The sequence below is a fragment of the Aquarana catesbeiana genome, linkage group LG06 (genome assembly GCF_042186555.1).
Source record: "Aquarana catesbeiana isolate 2022-GZ linkage group LG06, ASM4218655v1, whole genome shotgun sequence".
Lineage (NCBI taxonomy): Eukaryota > Metazoa > Chordata > Amphibia > Anura > Ranidae > Aquarana > Aquarana catesbeiana.
The window spans coordinates 243,329,259-243,355,617 of record NC_133329.1 but is presented as its reverse complement, the minus strand read 5'-3'; the positions used below and the strand labels follow the sequence as shown (position 1 = coordinate 243,355,617).

At 43.2% G+C, this 26,359-nt stretch overlaps 1 protein-coding gene across 2 annotated transcripts in view; it reads left to right on the top strand.

The window, feature by feature from the left end:
- Positions 1–26,359, top strand: part of DNAH7 (dynein axonemal heavy chain 7) — a 607,644-nt gene that overhangs the window by 208,315 nt on the left and 372,970 nt on the right. For both annotated transcript variants that reach the window (XM_073633106.1, XM_073633105.1), the window contains exons 29-33: positions 3,904–4,152; positions 8,487–8,636; positions 13,008–13,190; positions 19,103–19,279; positions 20,893–21,024. In XM_073633106.1, the coding sequence (XP_073489207.1) occupies positions 3,904–4,152; positions 8,487–8,636; positions 13,008–13,190; positions 19,103–19,279; positions 20,893–21,024 (891 nt within the window). The remainder of the gene's footprint in view (positions 1–3,903; positions 4,153–8,486; positions 8,637–13,007; positions 13,191–19,102; positions 19,280–20,892; positions 21,025–26,359) is intronic.

Here is a 26,359-nt window from a genome sequence, read left to right as displayed (position 1 = left end):
GTCTTGCATCACTGTGAAACAATATACCTAACATGCATGGTATTGTTTTGCAATATACCCAGGCAATAAATTGCCCTTTAAAGGGTAAATCTGTGGGATGTCCTGTCACACCCGCAAGGCTACCAACAATAAGTCGGCAAGATCCCAAGCATGCATGATAATGACCAGTCTGTACTTCCACTCCCACGCATGTGTGGGATCTTGGTGCCATATGTATGACATCACAACATGCGCAGTAGGAAAAGATACCAGCGCATGTGTAAGTTCTTGCCACTGTATTTGCTGACATCACCGTCAAGACTGAACATGCGCTGTAGGAAAATAGACAACATAATGGCAAGGAAAGGTTTGTAATTGGGCATGAACCAACCATAACATGCATATGCAGGTGCAGAAAGATGGCGCAAGTAGAAAGATTGCACATACCCATGACCATTAGGAAACCAGTGTAATGGCAACAAGAAGCCACATATGACCTCTACCACCACTCTCACCATTATGCCTGTCCATCTATTGTGGCCACTCTTACAACCCCACCTCTCGTCTCACCACTGTAGCTACACACACTGCAATACTTCCCAAAACTCACTTACCCCCACTCTTTTAGCACTGCCTCTGCGCACTCCTTTCACCTTCATGCCTGGGCACCCTTCCACCTGCTTTCACAACTGCACCATGATGCCTGACCCCCACATTCTCCCTTGAACTCACTACAGCTACTTTGAATGTCACATCCTCACTCTCACCTTTGTACCTGGACTCCCCCTGTGCTTTCAGCACCAGGCCTGTATGCCTCCCCCTCTCACCACACCTAAACCCAATAACCACTGCAAATACACACCTGACCCCCATCACTCCTCACTCTCACCACCACCACTGTGCCTGATGCCATTCTGGACCCCCATCCTCCCACCCTGCCCATTCTAGGGCAGGCTCACTAATGCTGGTAGAGAATAAACTAAAGTTAGAGTTATATTTATGAATTTGTAGACCATCGCAAAAAATACACTTGTTCCTTTGCTAAATAAGCAAGTGTTTATCGATAAAATGCTTCTATTCAACCGTTGCCAAAAAAATTACTGTATATAGAGTGCATTAGAGCGGGAAAAGCTTCTAGGAGATGGAACAGTTCTTTGAAGAAAGATAAGACTGTGAGACTTTCTGTGATTTAGGTTGATACATGAGAAATATATACTTTTTGCTTTTACTTTACACCTTTTCCCTCTCATTTTGAGTCATTGATGAGGGAATCTAGGTTAAGAAACATTTGAGCTTTTATACTGGTTGTGACTGGGGCTTTGTGTTGGGTAGCGGCAACATGGTGTCAGTCTGATACTTATATTCTGGTTGAATTTTAATGTTGTTGCTGGTTTGAATTTTCCTAAATAATCATCTCATTTGATCTAAAATCTAATGACATTAAAAGACAATAAAAGTATTTATGTTTAAATAGTTTTTGTAGCAGAGGTCTATCAACCAGCAGGCCTGCCAGAGGATCCAGTCCAAGGTTTTTTAGGTAGAGGGTAATTCGTTTTTAAGTATAATTATATATTATTCCTATATTTAAATCCTTTAAGTAAATCCGAACTGCCATTTCGACACTCAAACAAGCTTACTCTTTTATTTATACTGCAGAAAGACATCAATCCTGTGTTTGGCTAATACTGGTCTTAGTTGTAGCATTTCCTTAAAGAAAATAGGTAGAAAATGTGTGTAGCCACAAAATAGGCATTGCAGTGACAGGAGTTTAGTGACTGACAAAAAAGTATGCATTCAAAACATTCATTTTGTACTTACTGTATACTGTTGTCTTCTTGGATTACAACAAATTGTTTCTAACATAGAGGAACTGTGATGTGGTGGTAAGCACCAATACAATAAGCATTTCATTCCAGTGCCTTTGTTTGAACAAGCATTATCTTCTTAAGGTCTGGGAAGAAGACCTTGCACTTTCATACTTGCAGTGGAAGTAGAGAGCAGTGGCAAAAAGAGAGGCACTGTAAAAAAAATATCAGGGGAGAGAGTCAGAATAGGCATAGAGAGATAGTGATAGGGCTGTTACTGATTAAAATTTTCGTGTTCGATTAATCAATTTTTTTTTAAATTGATTAATCAACTAATTTCGTTTAATTATAACGCACATACAGATCCAACTACTTTTAGCTGATTTAGCACAGTTGTTATGGCAACTGCCGAAACCGGACATAGCGGGGCATGGCTAGGACGTCACACATCATAAACTCAGCCTCATCGTGCCCATAATCTCAGCCTTACCATGCCCATAATCACAACCTCACCGTGCCCATAATCGCAGCCTTACCGTGCCCATAATGCAGTCTCACCGTGCCCATTATCGCAGCCTCACCGTGCCCATAATCGCAGCCTCGCCGTGCCCATAATGCTGTCTCACCGTACCCATAATCACAGCCTCACCGTGCCTATATTCGCAGCCTCGCCATGCCCATAATGCTGTCTCACCGTGCCCATAATTTTGTCTCCCCGTGCCCTTAATCACAGCCTCTCTGTGCCTATAATGGCAGCCTCACCGTGCCCATAATTTAGTCTCACTGTGCCCATAATGCAGTCTCAGCATGCCCATAATCGCAGCCTCTCTGTAGTCAGTGCCTGTTCCTGGATTACACAGTCTGCGGGCATCTCCTGCTGTGTGTCTCGGAGCTGAGTGTGAAAACTTTGGCCGCGCTGTGAGAAAAGTCCCACCCTCCTCCTAGATCAGCTCGTGTGATAGACAGAACACTGCGGGAGATGCCCGCGGCGGGAGATGCCCACAGACTGTGTATGACATATAGTGGAGGAGGAGGAGGAGGGAGCGGAGTGCTGCGCTGCAGCCACAGCTTGGCCCAAAGCGGCCCCAGGGCAGGCAGCCTACCGATCAAAAAAATTTTGATTGATCAAAAAAATTAACGATTAATCGAGGAATTAATCATTAATTTCCGCAGCCCTAATAATGTTGGGTAGAAGAAACGAATGAACACAGAATGGAATAATACTCGGGAAGAATGATTTCCAAGCTGGAAAATAGAGATAGCAAAAGAGAGAGCAGACAGGTATGAGAAGAGAGCAAGGAAAAAAGGTATCTGTATCAATAAATAGGAGCCAATAAAAGGGAACTGAAAAATGAAAGTTAAAAGGAGAGTTATGGCGTACACTCTCTAAAGATGTAAATCTAAATGTGTTCCAGAAACATGTGGTACTGTAAAGGATAGATAAAGTGTACTTCTCCTTTATATTATTTACTTCTATTAACTTTAATGCAAGTATGATACACTTTTTCAATATTAAATAAACACATTTGATGGTAATATAATGATTATTTTTTTTTAAATTTCTATTTATTGAGAATTTTTCAAAAGTTTGCATATACATTTTGTTACAGCAGAAGAGATACAATGTATTGGACCATGGAAGGTCTATATAACTTAAACAGAAAAAAATCAATACAGTAGTTGCGGGTTGTATGTATTATCACATTTAATTCAAGCAAAAATAACATGTAGAGAAGTACAATGACATGTCTTTCAAGAACATGTAGAGAAGTACAATGACATGTCTTTCAAGTAAATACCAGTGGATACAAGCTGTTTATTTTGTGTGAAAAGCATATTTTGATATACAGTCTAATAATGAGACATAATTGATATACAGTCTAATAATGAGACATAAAATAAATACTGTAGCTGATAACTACTATACTCCCCCCCCCCCCCATTCAGACAGTCCCAGGTGTGTCCTAGATTCTCCATGGATATACAAGGCAGAGGTTATAAATCCATCAAGGTATGAAAGTAGGTCTACAATATGCCAGGGATGTCATAGTGATATTTTTTAAGCAAAGAAACTGTAGTCTTTGATTACAACTTTTACTCTTTTTTTTGTTCTCCTCAGGGTATAACATCTGACCTGTTTCCAGGGGTGAAACTGCCTAAAGCTGACTATCAAATTTTCATGGATGCTATAAAGGAAAATTGTGAGCGTATGAATTTACAGATGACTGGCTTTTTTGCAGAAAAGATTTTGCAGATTTATGAAATGATGATTGTGCGTCATGGATTTATGATTGTTGGGGAACCCTTTGGAGGAAAGACCTCTGCTTATCGAGTCCTGGCAGCAGCACTGAATGACATATGTGAAAAGGTAAGCATGCCAAGATTTAATTCATAGTAGTCCTAGTGATTGACATGTGTTTACAAAAATGAATAAATGCCCATAGCACGCAATTATTTTTGTCATCATCTCTAAAAGAAATACAAAGTTTTACCATGAGTACATAGTTTTGTTGCTGTTGGTTATGTATAGACCGTGCATTTCTTTTTCCTTCAGTTTTGGTGGTTTTCACCTTTCATCTCAACTAAAACATTAAAACAAACAGAAAAAGTTAGGACTTTATATGAGACCATGACCATCCAGTACACAGGTCTCCATCCAATTATATCTAAGCAAAGCATAAGGGGACTGGGGGAGAATTAGGGCAATGGGGACTTTATATGAAACACATCACTAAGGCAAGCTGAGTCATCAGATGTAAAAAATATATAAATTTATTGATACCACATGGGAAATAAGGTGCAATAGATGATACTCACATAGGGTAAATAGATAAGGTACAAAGTATGTAAAACATGACAGTAGAACATATAATAGTAACATAGTAACATGTTATACATTGTAATATAGATCGATAGCAGCATCATCAAAATTACACCCCACATGTGTATACATAATTAATATTGGATAAAGAACTAACTGATGGCTAAAACGCTAAAATGCCCATGGTAGATAAATATTTGCTGTGACATGTCAAGAAGTTATGAATGTTCCGTTATATTGCTCGACGCGTTTCGTGGAAGTTTGTCCACTCATCAGGAGCAGCTATCTGGAAATATCTAAACATATACAATGGTAGTTAATATTATTTAATTCCAACAGGAAGAGGGGAAGCAAGACCGCTAATCCTAACACTCTTACCTGTGGATAATTGGTATAATAATAGTAGGGCATATATAAGAAGGTCATGATTGGAGGAGAACCAGAGGTGGACACAATAACCCCACGGGAGCTGAGGAGGCAAACAAGAGGCGGCAGGGCGAGGCAACTCAGGATACCGCAGAGTAGTAGTTAGCAACAAGATTCACCTAGGTTTTCCACCTGGTAGTATGAGATAGAGCGTAAACCCAAAATAACTGTAAATATATAAAATAAGATACATGTGAGTGAGGAACAATGTGTAAGAGGACCACTAGGTGGAAAATAAAGTGTAGGACAAGGTAGAATGACAGTGAAGGTAGGTTGCAAAAAAGGGGAAGACCAATAAGGTAGAAGAAACCCATCACAATACCAGGGGAGCAAAGTGGAGAAATAGTGCAAGGTATGTGAATTATGAATAGGTGTGTGTGGAAAAAGGAAAAAAGGAAAAAAGTATAGTGCAAGGAGATCTAAGTACCTGCGGTGAACCAGTCCCAGCCCGCCGACCAACAAGGTGGACCTCCAACGTCACGCTATAGCGTGCTAGGAGGGAGGAGAGGAGGCAGCCCACTGAGGCGGCTAGCGCCTATATAGGCAGCCTCCGACTTCCACCAAAATGCACGCCAGATGGACACAGCGTAATGACGGCACGTGACGTCAATTGACGCTAAACGTGCCGGCGTACGGGGCGTGATGTCGACGCGCAGCGGACACACGCCCCCAGTCCCATGACAATAGGATCAGAGGGACAGGGGGATAGCAACGGTGCGCGTCGCAGCTCCCGGGGGTAGAAAGGATCCATCCCCCGATAACATCCTAAATAGATATCATGACTCAAATAAAATAAATAAAATAAAGAAATCTATTCCAGAATAGTAATTAGAATATTTCCCATGTGGTATCAATAAATTTATATATTTTTTACATCTGATGACTCAGCTTGCCTTAGTGATGTGTTTCATATAAAGTCCCCATTGCCCTAATTCTCCCCCAGTCCCCTTATGCTTTGCTCAACTAAAACATTGTTTGTCTGTCTCTCCCTCTGTAAGTTGTGAGAAAAAAACCTGGAAGCTGATTGGTTTCTATACAGAGCTGCACCAGAGTTTGCAGTCTCCAGTTTTAGTAAATTAACCCCCACGTCTTTAATAAATGAGAAAGAAAACAGGATTTTTGAACTTACCAACAAATTTGATTCTTCGACTTTATTAAGGGGTCGAGACCCACCCCTTCACGTTTGTGATCTTCTCATAATACTGCTTTTTTCCAAACTGAAGCATTATGGGAGTTAAAAAGGGTATACCTGGCTGACCAACAGATTTTTTATTTGTCTTTGTCAAATTCCTTTGTAGGCAGCAGTATAATCCTATTTTTTAGTTATTCACCACCTATATTCTTTATGGAAAGCTTCCCCACAGTGCTACAGCTGATGAAGAGACTTCCAGAATTTTAAAGATTATTTTAACCAAAAGTTCATTGCTTGTTGTACCAGGCTAAACATCCCTAAATCTAAGAACAACAAAACCTAGTGGAGTGAATTCACGTGACTTTGGCCAGTCACAGAGCCGGAGTCCGCAGCACCAGAAGAGGGGTGAACATGAAAGCGATGCATACTAGCACATTATGCTTTTACTTTGCAGGGGGAAAAAAAGGAAGCAAAACCCATGAGGGTTTACTTCCTCTTTAACCGTGATAAAAGTGAACATCCTTTCTCATTTATTTTTTATTCTGCAAATTTTCCCAATTAGAGTATATCCCAGGAAGCTGGGTTACAAAAATACATTTAAAAAAGTCAAATGTCTTCCTATTTTTAGAAAATATAATCAAGCCAGCCACTTGACAAAGATTGTTGTTTAGACCTGACATGACTATAATTGACTAGACTTGATTAGACATGGAATCTAGGTGATGGGTCTCACACAGTTGCAGTTAAATGAATTTATTTGAAAGGTGTTTGCCTCCCTGATAGATGTTAAAGGACTACAAGAAAAACAGAAATGGAAGGCGCGCAAGGACAACCATTGCAAGAATCAATGTGTTCATGGTAATAGCATTAGGTGGAAAAGGCAAGAATTCAGACCTATATATTAGTATATTGGCTTCCAAAAATGTTTAACTTTTTTTTTTCCAAATAACGATTTTATTTTATTTTAGAAGAATAAAACAACAGAACATAGGTACAAATATAGCAAATGGACATAAGCAGAAATGAAGTTATGAACATGCCTAATGAACAGACAAAAAAGTTGTGGAGGAGGAACCCTCCTCTGGTCTTTGGAATCACACATTTCGACAGTAATAACAGTGTCTCGAGTAGATTATATAGCGTACAGTACCTTGAGACTGATGTCTCACTTAACTTTACAGAATTAGCAGCCAGATAAACAAAGAAAAGGAAAGAAAAATAATAAAAAAAAGGGAAGGGGGGGGGGGGGCATGGTCAGGGGAAGAGCATGGAAGACCAGATAGGAAAAAAAAAAAAAAGATTCTAAGATACCTCTGTGTTCCGACCGCCGGATCAGAACGCGTCCTCCTGAGAGTGCCACCGCTCCCAGACACCATTGTGGTCGTCCAGTCTGTCCTGCAATCTGGCCGTCATTGTAGAAAACTGCAGGCATGGGGCTATAGTTTGGGCGTAGTGACGGATCTGTAAATAGCTGTAGAACACCTGCCTGGGAAAATCATGTTTGGATTGGAGCTCAGAGAACGGGAGTAGCTTGCACCAAGTGACCGAAGTGGAAAAGGTTCCACGAGGCCCAAGGCCAGGACATCTGATGAGTGAGACCAGCTGGCACTTCGGGGTTGCATAGGTGGGAAGTCATCAGTGAACATTCAGATTTAAGCTCACATTCACCGGATAGCTTCCGCCACAACCATCGGAGCTGGGACATAGACCCTAACAATCGACCAGCCTCCACCTCCACATATGTTTAACTTTTTAAATTCATACATATATGGCAAACTCAGAATGACAGGTGATTTTGGCTAGACCTTGTAGATAATGGGTGTGTTCCATCACACCTTAAATTAATTCACACATATACCATGACACCTGTGTCTTGGATCTGTAGAGGTAAGATAGATGGCTATAGAGCTCTCTCATTTCTTCTCTGTGGAGCTGGCACAGATCTGGGCAGTGTAAAGCGGGTCTGCTCTGCATCTTTGATTTGCCTTTGAGTATAATAATTACAAGTGGGTAGGAGCCCTCATATAAGTTTTTTTAGTATAAAAGTACACCTGTACATAGCAGAAAATATCACACAATTAAACAAAATATCTTTCATGTGCTGAATGAATGGCTGTAAATAATTTAAAGATGGAAGAAAAAAAAAGAAAAATAGGCTCCATCAACTGAAAATATATCCAAATTTTCTGAGTTTGGATAATGAAGTCTGAACATTTCAACATCTGGTATATTCTTCTACAAGCTCAGATAAAAATAAAATGCTTAACATGTCTTTTAATGGTTGCATGTTTTAACTTTGATTTGAAAACTTGATTTCTTTTAGGGACTCTTAGATGAAAATAAGGTTCAAATTACAGTGATAAATCCAAAGTCCATAACCATGGGTCAACTTTATGGGCAATTTGACCCAGTGTCTCATGAATGGTCAGATGGAATATTGGCAGTTAGTTTCAGAGCATTTGCTTCTTCAACAGTAAGTAATGACAATTTAAATGATTCATTTATGTTTAAATTGTAAATTGTATGGAAAGCAAATATTTTACATTTATAAATGCAATTTAAAATTTAGTACACATTTTTGGCCACTAAAACTTTGGGTTAAAGTGTACCTTATATTTGCAATATATTCGCTGTCAGTGGAATCCTGCACTGCATATGGAACTACATAAATTGAACTAGAGCAGGGGCAAATTTTTACTTCAAGAGAACACTATGTACTATGTAGATCTTCCGTGCAAAAATGGGATTATTAAACGTGTAAAGCAACACTACAGGCAATCCTTTAAAGGGTGGCGCAGACATCTCACATCTGCATGACAAATTTTGGTAGGTGCAACAGATTCATGGATTTGTTGAAATCATATATATGAATTTTTTACAAAGGTGTGCCAATCTTCTAGAAAATGCTGGAAAGTAGAGATGACCCTCCAAGCTGCCATGCCAGCACTGCAGGAGTTAAATGACTGGAACAGCAAGGCTGCGGCACTGGGAGCCCATCTTACCAATCATGTAAATGACCCAGAAGAATCACACAGCTCTCCACAACCATACACATAGTTCAGCACAGGAAGATCACACAACTGTCCATAGTAGTGTACACAGCACAGAAAGATCACATAGCTCTCCACGGCCCCCCTAAATACACAACATGCCATGCAACAGTAGCAGCTGTAAGCAGTGTTGTATTTTTGCCTAGGCTTTGTGGGGGCTGGCAAAAAAAAACGCCCCCTACCGCGAGAAAAAGCCCCTGCACCCTCCTCCCGGCTCCCGCGCACTGGGCCGCCATCAGGGGAGTACACCTGAATCCAGTGGCACTGACATCGCTATGGGGGCAGACCGCACCCGGGTGACACCAGGAAGCAGTAGTAGTGGGTGACGTCGCGCTCCCCGCCCCTGTAAATCGGTGTTGTCTTCCCCTGCTCTGTTTGCCAGCGGCGCTGTGACAGGGAGAGGAGAGCTGCACAGCGTTTGTGTTTCTCCCCCCGCTCGCCCCCTCCCCTTTCTCCTGTTAGCTGAACAGGATAAGAGAGAGAGCGGCTCCAATCATGTTTCCTGCAATGACACTAGCTTCCTGCCTGCTCTGATTCCCTCCCCATTGGCCACAGCAGAGGGCCAATCAGAAGACACTGGTGGGGATCATGGGAAATGTAGTCCCGGAAGATTGGCCTCCCCAGTGTATCTACAGACAGCAGGCTACAGTCCCCCAGCATGCATGCTCTCTGGAGAGGGGAGAGAGAGAACCTGGAACCCAGCAAAAAGCAGAGTGCTACAGGAGAAGAGAAAAAAAGAGGACTGTGCAGGGGGAAGCCAGAGAGCGAGCCACGATGTACCAGCACCACCAGAGAGAGAGCCACGCTGAACCCATACCACCAGAGATAGAGCCACACTGTACCCGCACCACCAGAGAGGGAGCCATGCTGTACCCGCCCCACCAGAGAGGGAGCCACGCTGAATCCGCACTACCAGAGAAGGAACCACGCTGCACCCACACCAACAGAGAGGGAGCCACGCTGAATCCGCACTACCAGAGAAGGAACCACGCTGCACCCACACCAACAGAGAGGGAGCCATGCTGCACCCGCACCACCAGAGATGGAGCCATGCTGTACCTGCTCCACCAGAGAGGGAGCCACGCTGTACCCACACCACCAGAGAGAGAGCCACGCTGTATCCGCACTACCAGAGAGGGAACCACGCTGTACCCGCACCACCAGAGAGGGAGCCATGCTGTACCCGCACCACCAGAGAGGGAGCCACGCTGTACCCGCTCCACCAGAGAGGGAGTCATGCTGTACCTGCACCACCAGAGAAGGGAGCCACGCTGTACCCGCACCACCAGAGAGAGAGCCACGCTCTACCTGCATCACCAGAGAGGGAGCCACGCTGTACCCGCACCACCAGAGAGGGAGCCACGCTGTAACCACACCACCAGAGAGGGAACCACGCTGTACCCACACCACCAGAGAGGGAGTAACGCTGTACCTGCACCACCAGAGAGGGAGCCACGCTGTACCTGCACCACCAGAGAGGGAGCCATGCTGTACCCGCTCCACCAAAGAGAGAGCCATGCTGTACCCGCACTACTAGAGAGGGAACCATGCTATAACCGCACCACCAAAGGGGTAGAAAGACAGGGCCATTGCCAGGGTACAGACATGCTACACTACTGACTAGAGTCAGCCTGGGCAACCCAGAGTGAGCGAACATCCAACCAGAGGGATCACTGTTGTGGTTTCGCTGGATTAGATAAGAGTGCCTGTTGGCCATTATCCATTACTGTTCCTATGGATTGAGCCATTAGGAAGTGCCTAACCTGCTATCCTCTAGGCCTTATTGACCGCCACAACGTCCCTCTCTGTCCTCTTCCCACTGTGTCACTCTCTGTCCTCTTCCTGCAGTGTCCCTCTCTGTCCTCTTCCCGCGGCATACCTCTCTGTCCTCTTCCCGTGGCGTCCCTCTCTGTCTTCTTCCCACGGCTTTCCTCTGTCCTCTTCCGGCAGTGTCCCTCTGTCCTCTTCCTGCGATGACCCTTTGTCCTCCTTCCGCTCTGTCCTCTTCCTGCGGCATCCCTCTGCCCGATTCCCACGGAGTCCCTCTGTCCTTCTCCCACGGCATCCCTCTGTCTTCCTCCCATGAAGATGACAGGGCGGGTCTTAGAAAGGAAGGGGTGTGGCCTTGACAGGAAGGGGTGGGTCATATTTGAATTAGGGGATGCGCAAGTTTAGTTAGGCCTAGGGCAGCACAAAACATAAATACACCACTGGCTGTGAGCAGCCACCCCTGAAACAACCAGATAACTATTGCTTGTTTGTTGAATTCTTTATGGGTAAACACTAGCTGGCAATTATTCTTGTTGGTGATTTAGCAACGTTATGGGTACAGGACTTGATATGTTTCAAAGTAACATACAAAGTCCGTTTACAGGCATAAGAGTCCTTGGTAGATATATTTAAACAAACAAAAAAAAAGCTCTGAATTTGTTATGAATATTGCAGAATTCAGTGTTTTAACCATATTCATGCTTATTCCTCACACAAATTCTCTAACCATAATATACAATATCGTGAAATGATGCTGAGCCAGTGAATATTACAAAAATATACATAAAAACAAATAAGTAAATAGTGTTCAATGTGCCAAACATGATGTCTCTCTTAAATAAAAGTCCATATATATTTGGAAAAAAAAAGATCTTCCACCATCCAACAGATTTTTGTAGTGTAACGAAAATACAGAGTGCTGCCACCATAATGAAATGCACACTCACCAGACCATAAGGTTTTCCCCAGGTGTATGTGCTTCACTTATTTGTTCAAGTGGGTGTTGCCTTTTGCTGCTGCCTAAGAGCCCTTTCACACTGGGGCAGGTGGGCGTCGGCAGTAAAGCGGCACTATTTTTAGCACCGCTTTACCGTCGTTTTAGCGGCGCTATTTGGCCACTAGAGGGGCGGTTTTAACCCCAGCTAGTGGCCGAAAAAGGGTGAAAACTGCCCGCAAAGTGCCGTTGCACCGGCGGTTTGCCGGCGGTTTGGCGGCGCTGTCCCATTGTTTTCAATGGACAGGGGCACTTTAGGAGCGGTGTATACATCGCTCCTACAGCGATGCAAAGATGCGGCTTGCAGGACTTTTTTTACCGCCCTGCAAGCGCATCACTCCAGTGTGAATAGCTCTTTACAAGTGCTATGCAGGCGCTATTTCTAGCATTGTAGGGCCTGTAAAGCACCTCAGTGTGAAAGAGGTCTAAGAGGAGTGATTGCGGAGTTGAAGTGCATACACCAGAAACATGCTGTGTTTGCTGTACCTGTTACAGCTTATGGTCTGGTGGGTGTGCATTTGGTTAAGGTGGTGGCACTCTGTGTTTTCGTTACACTACAAGGATCTGCTAGATGGTGGAAGATCTTTTTTATATGAATATACTGTATATACTGTATATGAACTTTTTTTTGAGAGACTTCATGTTTGGCACATTGAACACTGTTTACTTTTTTTTTTTTTCCTTATATTCACTGCCGCTGCAATATTGTCATTTTTTAGGTTTGGGTATATGAAACTTTGTTTGCCAGCAGCCACACGTGTTATCACAGCTCAGATTCATTATGACATGTTTATTCTAACTATAATAGATTTGAATTTGTATTTATTACATGCACGATATATCAGTGAAAATAATGCATGTATTTACTTTTGTTACCTTACCTTTATTTTAAATGTATATCATTACAAACAACACTTTTAGCTTAGTATTCATGCAGCTATAACTATAGGTTTACTCTGATATTTAGATTTAATTTTCATAGTACTTTGAGTTTCTGATTTATATTTATTAACCTTGTTTCTTATTGCAGACCCCAGACAGAAAATGGCTGATCTTTGATGGACCAGTTGATGCTGTATGGATTGAAAACATGAATACAGTGTTGGATGACAATAAAAAGTTATGTTTAATGAGTGGAGAAATTATTCAAATGTCTTCTCAGATGAGTCTAATTTTTGAGCCTATGGATTTGGAAGTGGCTTCTCCCGCTACAGTAAATATATATTTTTTTAAATTGTTTTCAATATTTACAATTTGAATGGATTTTCAGAAAAGAGGGAGGAAATTAGTTCAATTACATCATATTTTCTTCATCATGTTGCGACTAATTAAAATAATTTTCTATATACAGTAGTCAAAGGACTGTTACATTTTATGAAGCAGTAAACCTGACATTCACCAAACATTCACTGCAGGTGAATCTTACTGATGCATGTGTTTTAAATGTACAGTGATTTCTTCACCATCGGTGAATATTTGGTAAAAGCTTTATACTGCTTTATAAATACACCCCTTGCTTTTAATTCTCCAGAAGGGCAATGCCAGAAAAGTGGATTTTTCTTCATACTTACCTGTAAAATGCATTTCTTTGAGAACATCACGGGACACAGAGCAGCCATATATATTACTACCTGGGTTATGCACCACCTTTAGGTGAATGAACACTGGTAGAATAACCAAAAACAGGAAGTGATCCCCTATATAACACCTCACATACAGGAAGTATTCCAGTTTTGTAGCAAGCAATGAACTCCCAAAAAGAGAGGGGAGGGACCTCTGTGTCCCCTGATGTACTAAAAAAAAAAAAGGATTTTACAGGTAAGTATGAAGAAAAAATCTAATTTTCTTTCTCATACATCACGGGACACAGAGCAGCCATATACATTACTACCTGTGAAGTCGCAGAGCAGTAGCCTTGAGGGGAGGGAGACACACTGTATGAAAACACCATAAGATTTATACAGCAGGCCGCAAGACACTATGGCCAAAAGCCGAGTCCTCTGCTGCCTTAACATCCACCTGATAAAATCTTGTGAACGTATGTACCGAAGACCAAGTAGCAGCCTTGCAAATCTGCGCCATTGACGCCTGATGGCGAAAAGCCCAGTAGGTTCCAATACCCCTGGTAGATTGAGCTCTAACCCCAAAGGGAGAAGCTTTACTTTTCAGGCCATAGGCCGCTTGACCCTTCTTGGGGCCTTCCGGCAAAACAAAAAACCGCATCAGAAGTTCTGATGCTTGCAGACCTTTCCAGGTAGACTCTGACCACCCGCACCACATCCAAAAGGTGCAACTGCTTCTCTTCTGGTGAGCAAGGCTGTGCGAAAAAGAAGGTAGAACAATGTCCTGATTTAAATAAAATTCAGAAACTACCTTAGGCAAAAAGGACGGAACAGGACGTAACACCACTTTATCATGGTGCAAAATCCAATATGGCTCCTTACAGGAAAGGGCTGCCAATTCAAGGACAATTCTAGCCGAGGTGATTGTAAAAAGAAAAGCCAACTTCTGTGTCAAAAGAACTAACGGAACTTTGTTGATTGGTTCAAAATGCTGCTCCTGTAGCACCAACAAAACCAAATTCAAATCGCAAGGGCAAAGAGGTGATTTAATGGGAGGCAATAAGTGAGTCACTCCCTAAAGAAAAGTCAGAAACAGGAAATGTGAAGCCAAAGGCTTCTGGAAGTACACTGGTAAAGCTGAAACCTGCCCTTTAATTGTTGTCAAGGCTAATCTTTTATCTAAGCCTGACTGAAGAAAAGAGAGAATTCTCTCTACCAAATATCTACGAGGATGCCAACTTCTGGCCTCACACCACACAATGTAAGCCTTCCAAACCCTGTGATAGACCTTCCTGGTGACCGCCTTTCTGGCATTCACTGATGTAGTTACCACTGGTCCTGAGATACCACGATCTCCTAGCACCCTGGCTTCAATAGCCACACCGTCAAATTCAGCGAGCGTAAATTCGGGTGGAATATAGGCCCCTGTGACAGTAGATCGAGCCGGAGTGGAAGCGTCCAAGGCTTGCCTACTGCTAATCTCACTACCTCTGGGTACCAGGCCCTCCTGGTCCAGGCTGGAGTTACCAGAATGACTAGTGTCATCTCCTCTCAGATCTTGCGCAAAAGATGTGGCAGAAGAGTAATTGGGGGGCATGCATAATTCAAAGAGAACTGAGTTCAGGGAACTACCAGAACATCTATCCCTATCGCAAGTGGATCTCTTGCTCTGGATACAAACTGGTGACTGTTGCAGTTGAACCTGGATGCCAGCAAGTCTACATCCAGTGTACCCCACCGCTGGCAAATCTGCATAAACACCTATGGGTGCAGAGACCATTCTCCTGGATGTATCTGTTTGCGGCTGAGATAGTCCGCCTTCCAGGTCTCTACCCCCGGAATGTGGACGGCAGACACTGGCACATGTCTTTCTGCCCAGGATAACACATGACTGACCTCCATGCGGCACAGACGACTGTTGGTGCAACCCTGATGGTTGACTTAGGCCACAGCCATAGCATTGTCGGTTTGCACCCTTACCGGGTGACCCTGTAACTTTGACGTCCAAAGGCGTATGTCCCGCAGCTCTAGCACATTGATGCAAAATTCCTGTTCCTTCAGAGTCCATTTCCCCTGGACTTTTGGAACTTTCCATGATTGCGCCCCAGCCAGAAAGGCTGGCATCTGTGGTCACTACCTTCCATGACAGTGGAAGAAAAAACCTTCCCTGTACCAGATTCTGGTCTACTAACCACCAGGCGAGACTTCCTTGAACCTTGGGGGTTATGATCATGCAGAAATCCAAAGCCTGCATCTTCTTGCTCCATGCAGACAGAATGTTCTGCTGCAATGCCCTGGAATGGAACTGGGCATACGGAATTGCATCGAATGAGGAAACCATCCTTTCCAGAAGACTCATACAGATGGGCGTCTCTTTCGGCTTACCTGCCGAACCTGATCCTTTAGGACCTCGACCCTTCTTGGAGGCAAGAACACTCTTGCCTGGACTGTGTCAATAACAATGCCTAAGTATTCCAGACTTTGAACCGGTTTTAGAGCCGATTTCTCTGAATTTATGATCCATCCAAGATGTTCCAGGAATTGGACCATAAAGATCATGTTCCTTATCAAAACCTGCAGCGATTGATTCCTGAGTAGGAGCCTGCAATCAAGATCCCTTGAGATCTTAGAAGACCCAGTACGGGTGCCAAGATCTTTGTGAAGACCCGGGGTGCGATTGCGAGCCAAAAACTGAAAATGTTGTTCCTCTATGACAAAGGGCAAAAGCCTTTGATGATGTTGAAAAATTGGCATGTGCAGGTATGCATCCCTGATATCTATGGATGCCAGAAAATCTCCTTCTTGGAGAGAGGTCACGACAGAGCGGACTGATTCCATCCGAAAGGGCTGCACTGAGCAATAACGGTTCAGTGCTCTTAGATCCAGAATTGGTATTATGTTGCATTTGGCTTTTGAACCGTAAACAGATTCAAATAAAACCCTGTTCCCCTTTTGGGAACTGGGACTTCCATGATCACCCCCTGTCGCCTTAAACGGTCTAGTGCTTGGAGTAATAAGCCCTTTCTTGAAAGGTCCGTGGGAGTGCTGGACCTCACAAATTTTTAAGGAGGGTAAGAGTGTAATTCCAGCCTGTACCCCTGAGACACTGTGGAGATGACCCACCTGAATTAGCATTCCCCACAATCCCACCAACTGCAGCAACCTTCCCCCCACTCGCAGGAGTGGTGGTGTCCCTTAACAAGTAAGGTTTGGTGTCAGTATTAGTGGACTTTTGGACCCACAGCCTCTTTTGGCCCTGGTCCTGCTGTTTACCTTTGGCAGCAGATCCCCGGTGCCATCCGAACTGCCCAGGGCCTTAAAAACCTGAGGAATTAGCACGTAGCACCTTGAAAGAGGGCCATGTAGCTACCTTTTTCACAGGAAGAAGGGAACTCTTTTCTTCAGATATTGTTTGGATGTACTTATCAAGATCATCCTCAAACAAACGCTCTCCATGAAAAGGAAAACCAGCTAGCATCCTCTTACAAAGGATCTCTGCTGACTAGCTTTTTAGCCATAAAATTCTGCGCATGTGCACAGACCAAAGAGCCAAGCGGGAGCTCTGCTGCATGGAGTCTTTAAGGGCATCTATAGCAAAGCAAAGAGCCTGAGGCAGATCTGCTCTATACTGTCTGATCCTTCAAGGCTTGACAGACCCCAATTGCTGCTATTGTGGGCTGAATAGCGGAACCTGCCAGGGCGAAGGATGCCTTTAACAAGGCTTCCAGCTTCTTATCCGCAGGATCCTTAAAGACCTGTGCATTATCCACTGGACAAGGTAAGGTCTTGCTCAGGGAGGAAACCGCTGCATCCACAACCGGTATGATATAATCTGAGCCTTTCAGGCTCTGAATCACTTGAGGGAGATTCCTCTGTTTGGATATCAGTTGCCTGACCGGCCATTACCTCTTCTACCTCGTCAACCCAGTCTTGCTCCAATATAGGAGGAATAGGGGAGGGGGACCTGTCACGCTTCCTGCCACCTTGTGTGACAGAAGCGATCATTCCAGCAATCTTGCCCTCTAAACCAGCCAAAGCTGATGCCAGGTCCTCTTTAGTAATAAATTCTGATGTAGCAGTACTGGTAGTAGCCACAATGCCGGATAGACGCAGTGGCTCAGATTGCCCGGTGATATCAGGTCTTTCAGGAGAGGCTATTGCAGCATAGTTCTGTCTAGCCTCTACAGGGGCCACTGATGGAACACATGTGCCCTATGCTGCAGCGCTCCCCCCAGAACGCTTCTTGGAGGACATGGCTTGCTGAAACAGTGGTAACTGGCTTTACAATGCAGTACACAAGTTCCTCAGTACCACAATTCCCCCTTGGAAGAATCTTATACAATGAACTGTTCTTCCACCTACTGCAACATAATTAGGCTGTGTCTATCATCACCCATAGGACTTACGTGTCACCCAGGACAGACTGCTCTGTGTCTCCTCCGCTGGCCAACAACTAACTGTGCTTTTAGCCTTTAAAAAAGCTTCCCTCGGCCGTCAGCACCACGTGCACAAGCCTGAGCTCGCCCCAGTGGAGGAGAACACACAGAGCAGCACACCTATGCCCTCTAGTGGCATTGCAAGCAAAACTTTTTTTTGTTTTTTTTTTCAAAACATGTCAGCCTTAACATACATTGTTGCAGAGGAATATATAATAATTGGACCCTGGTTTTTCACAGGGCCACTTACCACTCCCACCGCAGGACAGTAGCCTAAGCCAGAGGTCCAGCCTTCACCCATCACGGCGGGTTCTGTCACACGGACCTTCAAGGACTGGGTACCCTTTTAGCATGAGGGTCCACTCTCTTGGACCTGTACAGCATCCTGCAAGATTGCCTTAGCGCTGGGGTGTCCAAGATTCCACTACGCAGGGTCCAGCACCCGAAGGTTGGATTACAGGCAAAACCTCGTTGTTGATCCTTTAATCTTCTTTACGAGGCTCGGGTACCATTTATCTTAGCATAGTAGCTTTTTGAAATGGATCCGATCTAGAAATGTTGTCCCTTTATTCTAAAGAACCTGTGCGAGATTACAGCTTGGAAGGTCACAAAGAGCTCAAAAAATGACCATCCACCTTTTTTAAACACTGGTGAAAAAACTGGAGTACTTTCTGCATGTGAGGGGTTATATAGGGGATAACTTCCTGTTTTTGGTTATCCTACCAGTGTCCATTCACCTATAGGTGGCGCACAACCCAGGTAGTAATGTATATGGCTGCTCTGTGTCCCGTGATGTACGAGAAAGAAAGGTACTTTTACACCACATCTTCAGTTAAAAAGCACTGTTGGTGAATTTAGGGCCTTAGCCTTGTAATCCCGCCACATACTAATTTTCTTTTAAATGTTGCACTTCAGATAATTTAGATGCAGCACAGAAATTACATGTCTGACATTATATTAAAAAAGTCTGGAAAGTATGAACCTCCTACCCAAATATCAATTGACTGGTAGAGAACAAAGAGCTACAAACTGTACTGTATAAATAGTTGCACATAACTGCAAGCCTACAATAGCCTGTTCCATTTTGTGAAAACAATGTTCAGTAAAAATTTAATTTTTTTTTTTAGGTATCAAGATGTGGTATGATTTATATGGAACCTACTATGCTTGGTTGGAGACCCCTCATGGTTTCCTGGATCAATCTTCTGCCTCCAGGGCTCAGCAAAATGCATAAAAGTTTTATTGAAGGATTATTTGATAGAATGGTCCCCCCATGTCTTCAGATGATACGAAAATGTGCAAAGGTACTTGTTTCTGCCAGATACAGCATAAATGATTATAATATTGTAAATAATATTGACGTATAGAAAGTAAGTAAGCAATGCTGTATGCAGCTTACTTGGATTTTGATGTTCTGTTATACAGTCATAGGCAGGGTGGATTTAATTTAAATCAAAATTTAAATCATGATTTAAATCACCAGTAAAAAGGCTTGATTTAACTCAATTTAAATCATAATTTTTAAAGAGCAACTGTCATCTCTGTCCCACAATGGCTCCTCCTCTGACCCGCTGTTGACTCACCGACAGTCCCATTCACTTTAATGGGACGGCTGGAGATGCGGCAGTGACACAACAAGGTGAGGGATGCTGCAGCAGCAGGTGAGTGGATGCCCGCTAACAGGCGTGCAATGATGGATCTGAAATGACAGGTGCTCTTTAAATGTAAGGACTTATTCTTGCTGGTAGTTTGAATCTTTAATTTTTGCAAACAAAACGAAGGTTTCCTATTTAGAATAATAAGCTGTCAGGTTAGTAAAACAGCGATATCAAAGTCAAGGAGAGTTACATTCTGAGAATTGCAAGAGTTTGTACTGTAAATAAGGCATTTATCCAAATGCTATAGAAATGCAAATAATATTCTAAGAAACTTTACATTTAGAGATGGACTGTGATGTTCCATTATACCATACATACTGTAAGGGTTATTTGGTTGATCTAGTTGCTGCCAGATGATCATATATGGAAGTACAGTATCTCACAAAAGTGAGTACACCCCTCAAATATTTTATTATATCTTTTCATGTGACAACACTGAAGAAATGACACTTTGCTACAATGTAAAGAAGTGAGTGTACAGCTTGTGTAACAGTGTAAATTTGCTGTCCCCACAAAATAACTGTGGTAAAAATTAGTAATGCAAAGAATACCCCTTTCCATACAGGGAAAATGAAAGAAAAAAAAATTAATTAAATTAAATTTTAAATTAATTTTAAAAGTCAGTAGCGCTTCATCCTATTCACTATGTTAATGGAAAATTCCCTTGCAAAGCGAAAATTTACTTTGCTAAGTGAACGGCCTCTAGTATATCAACCCTGCAATCTCATTGCTCTTATATACTTAGTCCAAATCTCAGTTATTTGGCCACACATAGCTTTTAACATTCATATACAGTAGCCTTATGCACCAGCGTAAATTTTGTGCATGTCTGTGTTTTAATGAGATCTTAAGCAAAAGCCTTTCTTTTGCGTTTTGGTTATAGTGTGAAAGGGTGTTCTTTTTTGGGAGATTCACCTCCTTCATCTTATTCCATTGTCAATTTTCCAAATCCTAAATGTAATAGTTGTCTCAAGAAATGTGAAATCCTGCATTGGGAGCACATTTGAGGGTGGCAAGTTGCAAACCCCCTTTATGCCCTCTTACTTCTCCACTTACATGATTTAAAAAACATAAGTGTTGGCTGGAACCTCGCAATAAGTTAGGGTGGCACACCGTTCACCAATTTTCCCTGGTGACTAATTCTGAAGCACAAGATGGTTCATACAAAGTTTAAAACAAATTCATAGCTGTATATTTACAAGATCTCCTGTCTGATCAAAATATGAGATGGCTTTCACTTGTTTGCTTTATTTTTTTAGGAATTATCACCAACCTCTGACACAAATTTAGTCCGATCTCTAATGAATCTCATGGACTGTATGTTAGATGAATTTGCTGATGAATCTGTAGTTCACAGCATGAATGAAAGGGATATTTGCTCATGGCTAGAGGTAAGTAACAATTTAATGAAAGAAAACATGAATTTGTTGTACATGATTAATATAGAATACAATATATAGCAGTGATGGCGAACCTTTTTGAGCCTGAGTGCCCAAACTGCAATATAAAACCAAATTATTTATTTCAAAGTGCCAACATCTATCGCCATGCAGCACACATCTCCATCTCCATCTTACACATCTCCATCGCACTGTAAACTTCTAGCACGTATTATGTATTTGTCTTCAGCTTACACCTCTCTGTTGTCCGGCCACATCACATCAGTGAGCTACAGCACATTATACATCGCCATGTAACTCATAGCACACCTCCTCACCATGCATCACACCCCTCCATGCAGCTCATGGTACACTTTCCTCTCCATCACACATCGCCCCCTCCCCCCTCTGCTGTGGTACGGCAGTGGTGTAGTGACACTCATGTAGCCTGTCTTGCTCCCTCTGCCCATACACACCTCTCCTGCTATCACTATAGTACAGAACATGGTCACATGGCGTGGCTCATCACCAGCCGCTCCGGCCTCATCTCTGGGCTTTCTCACCAATGGAACGAAGCAGCTGCACACAGGTGACCCCCAGGTAAACAAACGCCCACTTCTCCTTCAACGCCAGTCAATTGGCTGTTCATTCCCTAGCCAAGGGAGGTGATTGGCCAGTCTGTGAGTCGGTCCCGTAGCACTTTCTCCAAAGAGTTGTCTGCTGAGTCAAAGTGCTGTGTGTGACCTGGAGAAGGTAGGCGGTGGCAGGACAATGTGAGGACACTGGGCTCTTTGTCCTCCTAGTGAAGTGTGAGGAGCCTTTGTGAGCCTGAAGCTTCTGTGTGCCCACAGAGAGGGCTCTGTGTGCCAGCTGTGGTATGGGTGCCATAGGTTTGCCATCACTGATATTTAGTATGAGACATAAGAAATCATTTATAAAATCTTAAGCAAAGAAACCTGAAGCTGTTTCTGAAGGTTGCGAAAAGGATTCCTTAATTTTTGAAGAGTGGATTAGAGAATAAAAACTAACATCCAATTGTTGCTGTTACAAGGATCCCATCTCTTTCTGTTTATTGAGGGACACAGAAATTTGTAGAATTCCTAGATTGTTGGATTATACTGTAGGTCACACAAATTTTACAGTATTTTAGAAAACATTGGAAACAAATGAGGATAATCAGTTCTCTAGGAGAATTACCCCTTTAATTGCTTTGGGATTTTTCCAAAGCATTTTCAGTCATAATAAAATGCTGTGACGGGTAACAAGGTTCAGCACTATGGAGTATGTAACATACAGTACAAGAGCAGCCTAGAGTATGAGAAAAAGAGCATGGTACTATGTAGTCACTTTCATCCAGCGGATTAACCCACAGCCTGGCTTGACAGGTTCATCAGCCAATGGTGCCTTCATCATTCTGGCATTGGAGCGGACATGCCCAGATTACATTTTCCATACCGATATATTTAACCACTGCCCAGGCCAATTCTGACATTCCTCACATGTAAAAATCTAAATTTTTTTGCTTGAAAATTACTTAGAACCCCCAAACATTATATATGGGAGAATAGAATGATGGATGTTGCAATTTTTTTTTTAACCAAATGGCAACCAATTTGCCGATGGTGTTGTGCTACCATCTCCTCTATTCTCATCAAATAGCACATCTCTACGTCCCACTCCCCAATCCCCAGGGATTTGGTAGATTGCCAATATCTATCTAGGAATCGAAGTTCTAGCTGCACAAAGAAAAAAAAAATAATAATATCAATAGCAAAACCATCTTAGGTGTCCATTTCAATTTTGTTGATGTCATATGCCCTGTTGAAGAATTTTTTTCTTTTAGTTATTATAAACTTTACCTACATAAGCTGCTAAACTTGTACTTAGAATGTGTAAAGCAAATACTATTTTCCCCCTTTTTACATTCATGTACCTCAAATGTATATAGGTTTACATCTGGGTATTGTGTTTTGACTCCCTTTTACTGTGGCAAACTGTGTCTTTTTGCTTTTATATTAAAGCGGTTGTAAAATATAGTGTCTAGCAGTCTCAATCAATGACGCCTAGTGTGGATGCTGGCTGATCTTTCCTTCTGTATGTGTCTTTTGTAGCAATCGCATTAATGCCCCCTTTCCCCCCTCAGCACACAATTGTCCAACGGATTTGTTCCGTCAGACCTTTGATGCCGAAAAGTCCGGTCGTGTGTATGTGGCATAAGAGTTTTATTATTGACACTTCCGACTGACACCACTGATTGTGGAAGGGAGTTCCACATCCTTACTGCTGTAACAGTAAAGAATTTCCCACGCAGTTTAAGGTTGAACTGCTTTTCCTCTTATTTCATTGAGTGGCTGCGTGTCTTCTTAAGCTCCCTGAAACAGAATAGTTTCCTCACTATGCTAGAATCACAATTGAGGTATTTGTATATCATTATCATATCACATTCTCAAGCATCTCTTTTCTGGGGAGAATAGGTTTAATGCTTGTAGTCGTTCCTCATAACTGAGGTCCTCCAGTCCCTTTTTAGCTTTGTTGCCCTTCTCTGGACTTTCTCCTGTTCCAGCACATCCTTTCTGAGGACTGATGACCAGAACTGGATGGCATATTCAAGATGTTGCCAGACCAGAGTCTTGTATAGAGATACAGTAGAATTATAGGTTTATCTCTTGAGTAAATACCAATATATGCTAATATATGCTTGCTGAGCCTGTAATCTACTAGGACCCCTAGATCTTTTTTCATCCAGGAATCCCCCAATTGTTCTCCCCCTAGCAAGTAACTTGCATTCATGTTTTTGGCTCCCAAGTGTATTACTTTACATTTTTCAACATGAAACCTCATTTGCCATGTAGTTGCCCATCCCATCATTTTATTGAGGTCTTCTTGTAAGGTTTCTACATCTTGCTGTGCAATAAAATATTGTCTCCACGCTACCTAGTGATAATGCAAATGATTTCAACAAAAAAAAGTGAGTGCAGCCAGCACTGACATGCTTTCCCGCAATCACATATAATCAAAAGAAACACACTACTGACATGACATGCATTAATGTGCAAATCTAACTTCAGTGCAATATGACCTAAGAGTTGAGAGTGAAGTTATATGTGTCAAATGACATGTGTTAACATTTATCAAAAATTGTACTAATTAAAAATACCACCATGCAAAGTGCATCTATAGGTATGAATAAAATACAATGTGTACAAAAGTCCAATCCACAGTTTAGTGCAGGGGTAGGCAACCATGGTGAAACTACAAATCCCATCATGCCTCTGCCTCTAGGAGTCATGCCTGTCATCAGTGGCGGCTGGTGAAGTTTTAGGATGGGGGGGCGCCAGCCCCCGCCCTTCCTTTTTGACCCCTCCCACTTGGTAAAAATGGGCATGGTTTCAGCAAAATAGTGGGCGTGGCTCTAAGGTGGTGTGGTTAGTGTCTGAGATGAACGAGGGATGGAGGGAGAGGGAGAGAGGGATGAAGGGACAACAGGCCCAGATCCTACACAACAATAGAAATATGTGTATTCTAGAAAGTTTAACAATCAGCAGATAAAGATACTCCAAACACCTGGTGTTAGCGCTTCAATCATCCCGGTACCATGGTTCTTATGGTGTCAGGATGATTGAAGCGCATTATTTCTATTATTACATTGTAATATAAAATGAAATCATTCAACTCACTATAATACAGAATAAGTGGGAGCCCTGAGCATGTCACTAGCCACGTCGCCTGCCACCAGATGCCATCGGGTGTCCCCAGCGGAGTCCCTCCTTACATCAGGTGCCCCCAGCGGAGTCCCTCCTTACATGCAGCCTGTGTCACATAAAATGCAGCCTGTGTCCCACCAAATGCAGCAGCATGTGTCACCACCAAATTGCAGCAGCATGTGTCACCACCAAATTGCAGCAGCATGTGTCACCACCAAATTGCAGCAGCATGTGTCACCACCAAATTGCAGCAGCATGTGTCACCAAATTGCAGCAGCATGTGTCACCAAATTGCAGCAGCATGTGTCACCAAATTGCAGCGTGTGTCACCACCAAATTGCAGCAGCATGTGTCACCAAATTGCAGCAGAATGTGTCACCAAATTGCAGCAGAATGTGTCACCAAATTGCAGCAGCGTGTGTCACCAAATTGCAGCGTGTGTCACCACCAAATTGCAGCAGCGTGTCACCAAATTGCAGCAGCGTGTGTCACCAAATTGCAGCGTGTGTCATCACCAAATTGCAGCAGCATGTGTCACCAAACTGCAGCGTGTGTCACCAAATTGCAGCATGTGTCACCAAATTGCAGCAGCATGTGTCACCAAATTGCAGCGTGCGTCACCAAATTGCAGCACGTGTCAACAAATTGCAGCATGTGTCACCAAATTGCAGCAGCGTGTGTCACCAAATTGCAGCATTTGTCACCAAATTGCAGCAGCGTGTGTCACCAAATTGCAGCGTGTTTCACCAAATTACATCATGTCACCAAATTGCAGCGTGTGTCACCAAATTACAGCGTGTGTCACCAAATTGCACTATGCGTCACCAGATTGCAGCATGTGTCACCAGATTGCAGAGTGTGTCACCAGATTGCAGCGTGTGTCAGTGTGTCACCAGATTGCAGCGTGTGTCACCAGATTGAAGAGTGTGTCACCAGATTGCAGAGTGTGTCACCAGATTGAAGAGTGTGTCGCCAGATTGCAGAGTGTATCACCAGATTGCAGAGTGTGTCACCAGATTGCAGCGTGTGTCACCAGATTGCAGCGTGTGTCACCAGATTGCAGAGTGTGTCACCAGATTGCAGAGTGTATCACCAGATTGCAGAGTGTGTCACCAGATTGCAGAGTGTATCACCAGTTTGCAGAGTGTGTCACCAGATTGCAGAGTGTATCACCAGATTGCAGAGTGTGTCACCATCAAAACCCCCCTCCCCCTTACCTTGCTGTGTGTTGTCCTCTCCAGCGGTGTGACCTGGAGAGCTCCGTTGTTCTCATACTTCCTGCTTCTCTCTCCTGGGCGCAATTGGAGAGAAACAGGAAGTGACATCATACTCAGATGTCAATCAAACCGCCCGACCCTAGTAATAGATACTAGGGCCGGGCGGAAGCTACTCGGTGCTTAAGGAAGCGCCACAAGGCGGGCTAAATGCCCGCAAATGAAGCGCCACGTATGCAATCTCGTGATTGCATAGACGTGGCGCTTCCCATAAGTGCACTGTGTCCGGCGTCGCACTGTATCCGGCGTCCGAACACAGTGCACTTAAGGACCTTTTTGTGTATTTTTTTTTTTTTTTTAAAGGGCCAGCTTTAAATTTTTTTTTTTTGACATTTCTTTTTTTTAGACTGCCTGGAGGGGGGGGGGGGG